General features: G+C 43.3%; 1 protein-coding gene across 2 annotated transcripts; it reads right to left on the reverse strand.

Moving 5' to 3' along the window:
• Window positions 1-2,787: 2,787 nt before the first annotated feature.
• Window positions 2,788-11,763, reverse strand: cbll1 (Cbl proto-oncogene-like 1, E3 ubiquitin protein ligase). Of its 2 annotated transcripts, none has more exons than XM_012916050.4 (7): window positions 11,478-11,763; window positions 9,913-10,077; window positions 7,857-7,889; window positions 7,552-7,658; window positions 7,297-7,380; window positions 7,143-7,216; window positions 2,788-4,244 (listed from the first exon to the last, which is right to left on the reverse strand). In XM_012916050.4, the coding sequence occupies exons 1-7, from the start codon at window positions 11,488-11,490 to the stop codon at window positions 3,236-3,238; spliced, it is 1,485 nt and encodes a 494-aa protein (XP_012771504.1). In that variant the 5' UTR covers window positions 11,491-11,763; the 3' UTR covers window positions 2,788-3,235. The 2 variants fall into 2 exon arrangements, with proteins under 2 accessions (XP_012771504.1, XP_012771503.2); XM_012916049.3 differs by lacking the exon at window positions 11,478-11,763 and adding an exon at window positions 10,454-11,014.
• Between the last annotated feature and the right edge of the window lie 228 nt (window positions 11,764-11,991).

An 11,991-nucleotide genomic window follows, 5' to 3' on the forward strand; every position in this document is an offset into this window, starting at 1 on the left:
CACACAGGTGATGGCAGCTACATTGCAGCCACAGCCACCCTGGGGCGCACTGACAGAGGCGAGGCTGCTGGACACTGGCGCCACCGGGCCCTCTGACCACCACCAGTAGGCAACGGGTGAAGTGTCTTGCCCAAGGACACAACGACCGAGACTGTCCGAGCCGGGGCTCGAACCGGCAACCTTCCGATTACAAGGCGAACTCCCAACTCTTGAGCCACGATCGCCCACATGGTACAGTTAACTGCACATCCCTATGTTCCTGCCACTGTCTTTTACAATTTAAGGTTGTGCACAGGGTCCATCTCTCCAAAGTCAAACTATCTCGTATGTATCTGAATGTGGACCCCACTTGTGATAAGTGTGGGAGTGCGGAGGCTTCCCTATCCATATGTTCTGGACGCGCCCTAGCCTTGAAGGATTCTGGAGAGATATATTTCAAACCTTGTCCCTAATTCTTGGATATTATATGGATCCTAATCCATTATTTGTGCTTTTTGGCACCACTGGGGAGGCTGATGCACGCCTGACTGTTGCACGCTCTCTTTCGCCTCCCTTGTAGGGGGCAATTCCTGAAATACTTTTCCAGCCTTCAGGTTGCAAGCCTAACTTCCAGCATTACTCAGTAAATCCTCCCCCTTCTTTTTTTCTTCTTTCTTTAGTTCTTTGTGTTTGTTTTATTTTGTTCTGCTTTGTCCTGTTGTATTTGCAATGGGATTTTTTTGTTGGGTTTTTTCTGTTTTTTGTTTGTTTCTTTCTCTACCTGGCCTGAGGGAAAGGGCTACTATGTGGTATGGGTAGGGGGTAAACTGATAAACTGATGTTGTTGAACAATTCTGTGTGTATCTGTTTTTCTTTGTTTTAATTTAATAAAAGTATCTTTGAGAGAAAATATGCTGTCCACAGACAAGCCAATGACCTTTCAAAGTCATGCATCCAAAATATGAAATTAATAATGTAATTTTCACAGTTCTTAAATAGGAAATTCTTCTAACTAGTCCTTTTGATCATTTCAGCATTTCTTGCTTTATCCATCTATCCATTCGCTTCTGCTTCTCCTTTTCAGGGTCGCAGGGGGCGTGGAGCCTATCCCAGCTGTCTTAGGGCGAGAGGCGGGGTCCACCCTGGACAGGTCGCCCGTCTGTCACAGGGCCAACACACAGACACAGACAACCATTCACAACTATGGGCAAGTTAGTGTTTCCAATTATCCAGCCCCACTAGTCAGCTAACCTTTTACATGAAGAACTTTTACTTCTTTCTACACTGTGATATTGATCATGTCCATCAGTGGGAGGAGTCACTAAATAACCAAAAGCTTATGGCTGAGAATATATATCCATGCACTCATTAACCTATTGTTTACTGCTGCTTGTGTCCACAAGCACTCAAAGAGTTTATTCATATTGACAAATAGCATATACAGCATCCTTTTAAAAAGCACGTCATGGAGGTGGACAACGGTGTCCGCATCTTCAAGTAAACTGTAAATTTGAGCTAGAAACTAAAGGCCAGTAATTGTACACAGGTTATTGAGAAGCACAAATACAAATATATATACATCATGCTGTTTACAGCTTACATGTTGGAAAAGCTGCACAGCTGTATGTTCGCAGGGGGCAGGTGCACAGGCCCAACCCTCCATGATGCCACGCTACACGTACTTGAAAAGCACAGACAATACAAGCAGAGGTTGGAAAATAGTCATAAAAAATGTACATCCTGTACAATCAGTAGGTGTCAAAAGATGACTATAACTCAACTAGCCACTCTAATTTGACCACCAGTATAGCCCCAGAGAGGGTCTGTGACAATAAGCTTGGTGATGATGCTTTAATGCTTCGGTTATTTGTTTAGCAAATACAGGAAACTTGGCTCTAGAAGACCGTCTCCTGGATCATCCAATCAAATTACATGAAACCCCGTTTATCACGTTTGTTGTTACAGGCCTTGTTGCGCTGCTGCGGTATCCCCTTGCAAATGCAGCATAGTGAAGGACGCCTTCAAAACTGTAACGACCAGACACTGCAAGAGCTTTTCCCCCCAAGCAGTCAGAGCCCTCAACTCACTACCACCAGACTGATAAACACAAACACCTTACAGTACTCACCAAAAGACTCAAACACAACACAAACTTCCACAAATGCACTACAAACCGGACCTGGGAACAATCTGCTTATTTGCACACTCAGTCACATAGTTACTGAACACATCTCAAATATATTTGCACATTTTGTCTCTTGCACGTCTTCGTCCGTTCTCGTCTAAAATATCCTGACTCATAACTTCAACCTGGTATTTAGTACCTGCTGCACAATCCACTTCATATTGTCTCTGTCCTGTCTGTTTATTCTACATGGATAAAGTTAGTAATAGTACCTTTTTATCAATCATTTGTAATTCCTAGTTTTTATCTCTTGGAGATATATCATTTATACTCTTATAAATGCACCAGGGGGACTCGGGGAGAAACAGCATCTCGATACGCTGTATACTGTGTATATTGTTGTATTGACAATAAAGTTCTTGAATCTGAAAAACTGCAATAAATCACACTGACATCAAAGAGACAACAGCCAATTCTTCACCTTCACCAGCATGCATGGAAATAGATTTATAGAACCTCCAACTAAAAGTGCAACACCTGCTCTTAATCACAGCCTTCAGGGGAAATGACAGCGCTTTGCTTAAAGTAGCTTGCTGTATGGTCTTTTCATGACGTGACACTGCAGGTACATCGTTCTTCCTAAAAGGGGCCAAACCCAAACAGATCACCAGACAAAGCATAGCTTCATTTTTCCACAATATATTTTTAATGAGAAATACTGAAGACCTCGTCAGTCAGACCAAGTGATAAATGTAGTTTTCAGTAACTTCTGTTAAAGAAACCAGCTGACATTGTACTACATCACATCATGTCAAACAAAAGGATAGAAATGTGCTGTTAAAAATTTATTGACTCAACATCTTTAAATGTACATGTGTGGCATCAGCTAACATATATACAGACATGTTTACCATATGTTGTTTCAAAAACAGGACACTCCTGCTCTCTTCCAAGTCAAAAGTATGTTCAGTGGAAGGTTTAGCACAGTTAACTTGAGTGTGCACCACATACACATTTGCTTTGGGCAGTTTTATGGAAATCAATGTCTACAACCTGGAACCCTGAGGTTTACTATCACATTACTCAGACAAGCAGTATGGAACAGAATGACAGACCCATTTCGGTGGTAGTTTACTGATAATAGGGCCGATACCGGCCCTGATCCGGATGGTGCGGACCAGGCATTTGGCCCTGGGGAGGGGGTCCCTGCATTCGTGGAGGTGGGGGTCCTCTTGGGGCGGGCCACATCCCAGGACTGAGCCCTCCTGGCTGGGTGAAGGGGGGACTGAGGGTACCCTGGTCTTCAGGGAACTGCTGCATGGAGTTCGGGTTATAATGATGAGGTGGTGGGGCATTAACAGGAGGGCCGCTATGCTGTGGTGGAGGTCCTGGGGGTGGGTGATTCATGTAAGGGGGTATCATGTGCGTTGGTGGAGGAGTAATAGGTGGGGGCGCTGTGGACATTGGGGGAGGAGGGGCCTGGTTGTACACCATGTGTGGTGTCCCAGAGGCCTGGGGAGGATGCTGCATTGGGTGGGTAATGGGAGGCGGCGGGGGAGGTGGGGGACCAAAATGCTGTTGAGGTGGTGCCATCATATGGTGAGAGTGCGACACTACGGGAGGCTGGCCAGGATAGTCCCCGGGGTGGTGGTGGGGTGGCTGGCCAGGGCCTGGCCCAGCAGAGAGGGGCTCGCGAGAGGAAGAGGAGTCGTCTTGAATGGGCACAGTGATGAGATTACTGTGCTTACGAGTTGTTACCGTGGCAATGCGGAATGTCTCAGGACCCAGAGAAGGAGTCGGGGGCGGGCCTTCGTGAGCGGAGGGAGGTGGCGGCTGACTGTAAGGATCGTGGCTCCCGTGCTGGAGCGGGTTGGTGAGATGGACATGGTTCTTGGGTAAGTGAGGTGGAGGCAGGCGGAAACGCTCAGATACATCAGAAGCAGGGGGCAGGTGCACGGGCTCCTGGCGGCCTGCAGAAGACTTGGCAGCCCTCATGTGGCGGTGGTTGACGTGGGCCTGGAGGTCACGCTGAGACAGGTAGGTGCGCTTGCATCCTGCTACAATGCTGCACATGTAGAGGGAACCACGTTGGCACTGTTCAATGCGCTGAACCGGGTCTGTGCAGTTATAGAGGGTCAGGCTGAAGAAACACAGACAAAGTCAAACAGCTCAGTTATTTAGTTGGACAAGTTCGCTGTTGATCTAATCAACCTATTTTTGGACTGGGGGACTTCACAGTACTCACAGACAATATGCAAACTCCACACAGCCTGTTCGTGGCTTAAACCGCAGGACCTTTTTTCATGAGACCACAGCTCCAACACCATACTGCCCCAACTGGTCAATGTGGCCCTTTCCACTGGTACCTACTCACCTCGACTCGGTTTTCCATTAGGTGGTTGTACCGGGTGCTTTTTTAGTCCCTGCTCAGCCGGGGTTGCAGTGAGCAGGGTCAATGCAAAAACCTCTGTGACCTCAGCAGATTGCATGCCACTGACTGTCCAGTCTACGGCGTCACTCGCTGAGTTAGAGGAGCAACTCCATCAGAAAAATCAAAGCTGCCATTTTTGAAACCTGCCAACATTATGAAGGCTCGTGAAAACCGACTTCATGGCCCTTAAGCCTGACAAGAAGCCACAGGCTGAGGTATACCATTGCAATTACTGAGCTGTATTTGTGTCTCAAACAAACAAAGTCAGAGTTTCGGACACATTGCTACAACAACCCTATGTACACTGAGGTGCGACTCGGTTGTAATAGAAAAAGACCAAAACACAGTCGAGTTGAGTGGAGCTGAGTAGATACCATCTCTATTAGCCCTGTCCAGGGTGTACTCTGTTCAGCCTATCACAGCCTGCATGGGCTCCAGCCTCCCTACAATCCTGAAGTGGATGCTGTAAGTGCTGCCTTTAGTTTTCCTTGCTATCAGAATGCTCAGTAGGCAGTATTTCTACGAGCTCAGCAAGTAAAATATTGGCCTAACACAAAGAACTGTCTTCAATCTGGTTGAGGAGGTAGGTGGAAAGACTTTAACTGTCAGAGAGAATGATTCAGAGTGCTTCGTGCACCTGGCAGCGTGGGTGTCAATCTACACGACTGCAGGTTTTAACAGATTATTCAGGTTCCCGTTTCACTTTTACAGGACAAAAGACTTCAGATGTTGGCTTCAGATTTTCTTGAGGTCCCATTCCTCACGTCACTAAGGCTACGTCCACACTAGCCTGGATAGATTTGAAAACGCTCCGTGTCCACACTAGTGTTTTCAGTCGTTCTCACAGAGTTGTGCGTCCACATTGAAACGTCTGAAAACGCTTACGTTCCAGTCCTGCGCATGCGTGAAGATTCGACCTGCCTCATTTCCGTCTGCCGCTTATTTACTCTCCGGCTCTTTGAAACGTGGCGGCAGAATGTCGATGAAAAGCAGCGAGTTCTTTAAATAGACTAACGATGACGTGGAGTCGTTGCTGTGAGTAACACAAAAGTACAAAGTTGCAAAAGCGAGTGAGAGTTAAAGAATTTGAAGAAAAGCTCTCTGAAGCATCTACAGACTGATATTCATCTTTAACAGGGCTGTCAAACAGAACAGCTGCTGTATAATACCCTCCGCTATCTGTGTTTAATTGGTCACATGACTGCATCACATGACTAACACTACAGCTGGGAAATATAACGATAACGATATGTGTTGCAAAATAACTTTTTCTCGATAGAAAAATTAAACTATCGCGATAGGCCTCGCCGCTCTTGTCCTCTTAAAAAAAAAGAAAAAAAGAACAGCCAATCCAAATTAAGTAGCGCAGAGCCGAACCAATCACAGCCGCAGCATCACGTCACGTGACTTGTTACGTACAGCACAAGTGCCAAGCCGCACATGTGTATTTGTTTGGGAAGCAGCCAGCCGCCGTACTGCCCGGGTAATGGAGGAAATGAGTGTGCCGACTAGAAAAATCAACCGAGCGTGACCGAAGGTTACCGAAGAGAAAACAGATGATGGTTCCAACGCCGGAGAGATTGTCGAACGGAAAGGCCAGAGAAGCTCCGCAGTGTGAAGGTATTTCTGCTATTTCAAGTCTGACAAAAACAGAGTAGCTGCACTGTAAATGTGCCGAAAGCAAGTCTGGAAATACAATAAAGCGGTGCAGCTCAGTCTCTGACTGGAAGCGCTGATTCGTCATTCGGCTTTTGTCAGACTGAAGTAACTGTTACAGCTGTTTGAAAAGCTCAGCTATACAACAAGGAGAGATCGAGAATTTCCTTTTAGTTCTCAGTTTATTTGATATTGACAAAAGTTAGTCAGTTTTGTCTGTTCTTCTGTAAAACAAACTAAGATTTATTTTTAGAATTAATATTTTGTTTCTAAGTGGAATTGACAGTTTAGTCTGTTTCATTTGTTCTACTTTGAAACTTAAACGCTTTAGCGGCTGCCTTTTGTGTAGTTTGCAATATTTGCCTTTATTTATCTGAAAAAGTCTCATGTTCCATAAGTACATCTACCCTGTTGAACTTATTATGGGAAATAAATATTTAAATCAAAACAAGCTGCTGATTATTTCACATTTTACTTGTGAGCAACGGCACATTTAAATCTTACAAATATAGTTATTTGGCTGATATCGTGATAGATATCGTTATTGCCTGAAATGAAAAAAACATATCGTGATATGAAAAAATCTCATATCGCTCAGCTCTAACACGCATCATCGTTTTTGAAAGTCTGTTTTCGCTGTCCACACTGCGACGCAAAAGCACCGTTTTCAAATGTGTGCGTTTTCGAAAGCGTTTTGAATACGCTGCGTTTTCCTTGAGCAAAACCGCCGTTTCAGTGTTGACGGGAGGCCAAAACGGAAAGAAAACGATGCGTTTTCAAACAAAAACACATTAGTGTGGCCGGAGCCTAAATCAGGGACATCTTAGTGGCTTTATACTGTAGTGATTTTATGCCCCTGCTGCTCAAAGTACTTGCAGGAGTCGACTTTTCTGGCATCCAGCCATCCTTATTTTACCCTCATTGCCATGTACCAAAGTTAAATAGTCTCACCCTGGGCACATCTTCTCTCCTTTCTTCTCATGAAGTAGAGCACAGTCATAACAGAAAACATGTTTGCAGGGAATCTGAGGAGTCAAATTGGCAAGAGTTAGACAGTAACATGACTCTGAGATGTTGTGCAGAGACACAGCAATAAAACATGTACCATCCGTCCATACAGCTGAATAGGGAGACCGCATTTGTCACAGAAGTGAATCGGAACGTCATCCTTTTCTCCAATCAAGTTTAACTGTTGAAATAAGAGGACACAAAAATATGACACGCATGTAATGACCACTAAAACCAGATCATTGTATACTTTTTCTTTAATTCCAATACTACACGTCTTACTGGCGTGCCAGATGCTGGTAATGATGCTACTTAATCATTAATATTGTTTCCCCTCACACAGCAGACGTACCTTATAGTCCCAGAACAACGGTTGTGGAAATCTCCTCTGACTTGCAAACACATCACCAGCTTTAGTTCCACAGTCAAACCTGTCCTCTTGCTTAAAGCCAAAGTTATCTGTAGTAGAAAGAAAAAAACAAGAGTAGCATTAATAAAACAGTATTTAAAAAAACCTGACACTTTTCCCAAAGAGGAGGGCAAGAACATAGCACAGTGTCACTATCCAAAGGAGCTTAAAATATTCTGTGTGTATAAGACAATTACATGTACATGGAAACTAAAATGAAAGGTACAAATAAAATCTAAAAGGCTTACTTGATGCTGTCCTCATCATCGACTTCATGATTACTTTGTTAAAAAAAGAAAAAAGAATCAGCATCGGTATGGCAACAACAGAAACTTCACATAAATAACATTTAATAACATCTAAACTGAATTTATGAGGAAAATAATAAAAAGGACATCCATCTTCTGTACTGTGCGCAAGTGCCGCAGTTAATCCTTAAACAGCACGATGACATATGGCAGTAGGCTGTCACAGTGCTACTGTGTGCCAACGTATTATGATTCCAGACTGGATGACTGTAAAAGCATCAATAATACAAGTGTTACACTTTCTGTTAAACTGATACTGTTATGATGTATTGTAATTGATACGCCACGACAGGTCAGGCCAAGAATAAATGACGGCTGTGAGCGACAGAGACAGCTGTACAAAAGTACAACAACATACAAAAATGCTTGAGATCCTTTTTTTGAGTATTTTGTATCAAGTCCAAATAACAAAGATGAGCCAGCAAATATGGATGAACTGTGAGCTCTATCTGCCCAAAGAAACGTTCAAACTACCACTGCAAGTGTCACTGCACAACAACTGGTAAAGAAAGATGCCCACATGTCAACCTGTAAGTCTGTTGCTACCACTGGCACATCATCTCTGTTCAGCCCACGAGTACGTCGCTGATACCTGTGTAACACGTCATCGAGTCTACAATGACTCCTACCACCAGAAGAAAAAATGAACGTTTTTTCTCCCTCCACAGAGATACTTAATATACTGCATGGTGGCTCCGTTGTGTAATGTTTTTTACATTTGCCTAACTTGTGAAACATTCGTGGTTCAGGGCCAGGAGGAGAGACAAAGCACACTGTGGGCAGCCAAATCAAGTGTGCAGCCCAACCCACTGGAGTGGGGATGAAAGAAACGTCTACTCCATATCCTGCACATATATCCCAGTGAAATGTGACAATGATATGAAAAAGGAACATCTCAAAATAGGGCTGTGCGATATGACCAAAATCTCATCTCCCGATATAAGACATCTATCGTCCGATAACGATATAAATCACAAAAATGTTACATTTTCTGTAAAGTCTGTGAATCTCGGGCAGCTCGACTTGGTGAAGTGTTTCCTGCCTGTTCTAACGTTTGAGTCTAAGGTTTATTTTTTAGCACCTGGCGGCTCTTTTTTACTTCTCATCCGTAAATACTCTGCATCTTTCACGTGATTCAGTTTATTTTGAAAAGTCTCAACAGGATCTTGAGCTTTATTGTGAAAGGTTTATGTGGAACATAAACAAGCGGACACGCATATAAAAACAGGCGCTTGTCCATCCGTAGTGTGGTTATATTAAATATAAGAGAAATAGAGAACTTTAAGAAATTAATAATAACTACAGCGACCATCAGAACCATGAAAAAATATTGCTGTAAACGGTTTATTTTGCGACACCACGAAACAAACGACAGCGTAAAATGAAACAATAGATGTTTATATATCGTCATATATATCGTTATATCAAACAGCCCTATCTCAAAACTTATATTGCAGAAAAGGAACTCCATTATTTTGAAAAGAGGAAAGGTTGACCTTTACAAACACCAGCTGAAAGACACCAACAACAATGCATTAGCTACTTTAAAAACTAACCAACAAAGAGTTGAATATCATTAAGCATGCTATGTTTATATACTTTACAGGCAAACGTACTAGGCTACCTACATATTATAGCTGCTCAGCCACAAAGCCCACAGTGCAGAGTTTGTGCTGGTGTGAATGGAACTCTGCATTGGCAATTTTTACAAACCATGCACCTTGGCACTGCTTTGTAGCTTTATGTGGGCTGCAAATGTAAGAAACATTTCATGAATTGACTTATTTCAACTGCCACAATATTTTACAGCTCCACTCTTGAATTCAGTGAATGACCCATGTTTGTAAAGGCAGCCAGCTATTCAAATTTATATACAGTGGCAATAGGATTGAAAAAGTTTTGATTAAGAGGTGTGGCCCAATACTTTTGCCTATACAGTGTGACATCATAAAAACATTAGTGCTAATGAGCATTTTGTACCACATAGTGTGCCTACCATCTTCTCCAGGCTCACTTTTACAAGTTCTGCTGACAGGTCTCTGGGGGCGCTGCTGAGGTTTGCTCCTTATTGGCTGCTTGGACAGAAGTTTGATGGGGATTCGTCTGCGAACATCCGGGCCTCCCAAACTCCCAGAGCCATCGCTTCCTTGAAGATCATTGTCTGTGGAAGAAAAAGAGTATATCAACTGAAACAGACTGCTATATGTTCTGCGCTGTACATTGGACAGTTACAGAGTTAGTGAGGGATACCTCATGTGGTGGACTCAAGAGCCACACCAAAATTTAACAGTTACACATATCCATCTACAAAGAGTTGTTTTTAAAGCCTTTAGGACGTCACTGGATTGTGACAGTGCTTGTAACAGAGTCCCTTGCCTGTTTACATTGGTTACATAGATTACAAATAATTTCATTCTGGAATTAGACTTTATGGTGAAACTCAGTGACTCATAGGTTAAACAGGATGCTTCTTTTTGGGTTCCACAGTAGATCATCTGCCTCCGTCTCATCCAATCCCCATCTTCTATCACACCAACCTCTGCCTGGCAGCTCCATCTTCTGTCCCAGCCTTGCCTTTGTCTCCAAACTGCTCAATATGAGACATCTAATGCTGTACGTGTTGGTCACTCCCAATGAAAATGTTAACATCTTTAGTGGACTACCATCTTGTAACTCTTCCTTTCACTCGCGCCATTATTATTCAGTAACAAATCATCTTTGACACTCATCTCTACCCTGCATGGACTCTTTGCCATTCTTGTGTATTGCCCGTTGCTTTGGATGGCTGACCCCAAATATACAACTCATCCACCTTCATTACGTATACTCATCTTCACCTTTCCACACGCTTCATTCACACACAACCTTTCCAGGCGTGATACCTTCCACCTGCACCCACTCTCACAATGTCGCCTACGACACAGAAACTTGTACCTGTCCCTTAGCAAAGCCACAACAAGCGAGGAGGAGCTCAGAGCCGCAGATATTTATAGTTGGCAATGGTTTATCACTTTAGTGACACTGCAGTAATATAAACAATTGGAAATTAGATTAACAACGTTAGCGTTTCGCCCTTAATACTATCAGCAAAAAAGGGCTCGTGTATGTGGGTTAACAGTCAAGAGACTCGTTATAAGATATAGTTTCTTTATACAGCTAAGTGGTTAGCATATGCTAACAATCAAGCCGCATTCGCGCCCCAACTAAATCGCAGCTAGCCGTAAACCCACTAACATGTGAGAATATATAGTTTGCAGTTGAGTTTAATAATTGCATAAACTCTGGTGGAACATTTCGTGTAACCCTCCAGACCAACTTAGGGCGTAACGTTAACTTTTGGCGAGAAGTACTCAAGCCTTTTTTGGCTAGCCCGCACCATTCAAGCTTTAATGTTCCCCTGGGAGATTACGGGTTAGCTTAGCAAAACCACTTTCCACGAGGGGGCTTTGTAGTCACGTTAGCTCTTAGAGCTGGTATGAAAACGGCTACGCAGGTTAAAAAATATATAGCATGAATAACAAGTTTTGCTAACGTCTCGGCCCTACTTTGCATTTTGCTTACCGCTTTGGTCCATGATCCAACGAGTGATCGCAATGCATTGTGGGATACGAGAAACTGACGAGGAGAGGAGGTGAAGTGAAAGGGAAGGAATGAGGATAGGAAAGAAGGAAGCGAAAGAAGGACGACGCAAACAGGGTTAAAAAATTAAGAGCTAAAAATAAACTGTAGTTAGTTCACGTTAAAACCAACAAAGAAAAACAGCCGCGCGTTTATTATGCCCGTGTACAGTTGGCCTAAATGGCTGGGTAACAATACTGAAAGTAAAGACAGGACGTCGTTGTGATATTTAACAGAAACGATCGTCCATTTGTTTTCTGTATCGACGCAGTTCCTCCTTTACGTTTTACGCTACTACCTGCCACAGGTCACATCCTGTCAGTCATGAGAGTGACTGGAAAATCTGAAGGCTTGGACTTTCTATCATATTTCATAAACATGTTGCTGTAAAGTTCAGGTTATTATTTATCCACTATTTACATTGTTTTAGCAGAAAAAAAAAGCTAATTGTATCCTT

This window comes from Maylandia zebra, linkage group LG17 (assembly GCF_041146795.1).
Source record: "Maylandia zebra isolate NMK-2024a linkage group LG17, Mzebra_GT3a, whole genome shotgun sequence".
In the NCBI taxonomy this organism is placed as follows: domain Eukaryota; kingdom Metazoa; phylum Chordata; class Actinopteri; order Cichliformes; family Cichlidae; genus Maylandia; species Maylandia zebra.

What these genes read in the sequence shown, in the direction of transcription:
- cbll1 (XM_012916049.3), bottom strand. Translation starts at nt 10,565, where the DNA reads ATGTTAACATTTTCATTGGGAGTGACCAACACGTACAGCATTAGATGT. An exon ending in GATGGAGCTGCCAGGCAGAG is followed by an intron (nt 10,078 to 10,453) that starts GTTGGTGTGATA and finishes TTTCTTCCACAG; the next exon opens with ACAATGATCTTCAAGGAAGC. An exon ending in GATGATGAGGACAGCATCAA is followed by an intron (nt 7,659 to 7,856) that starts GTAAGCCTTTTA and finishes TTTCTACTACAG; the next exon opens with ATAACTTTGGCTTTAAGCAA.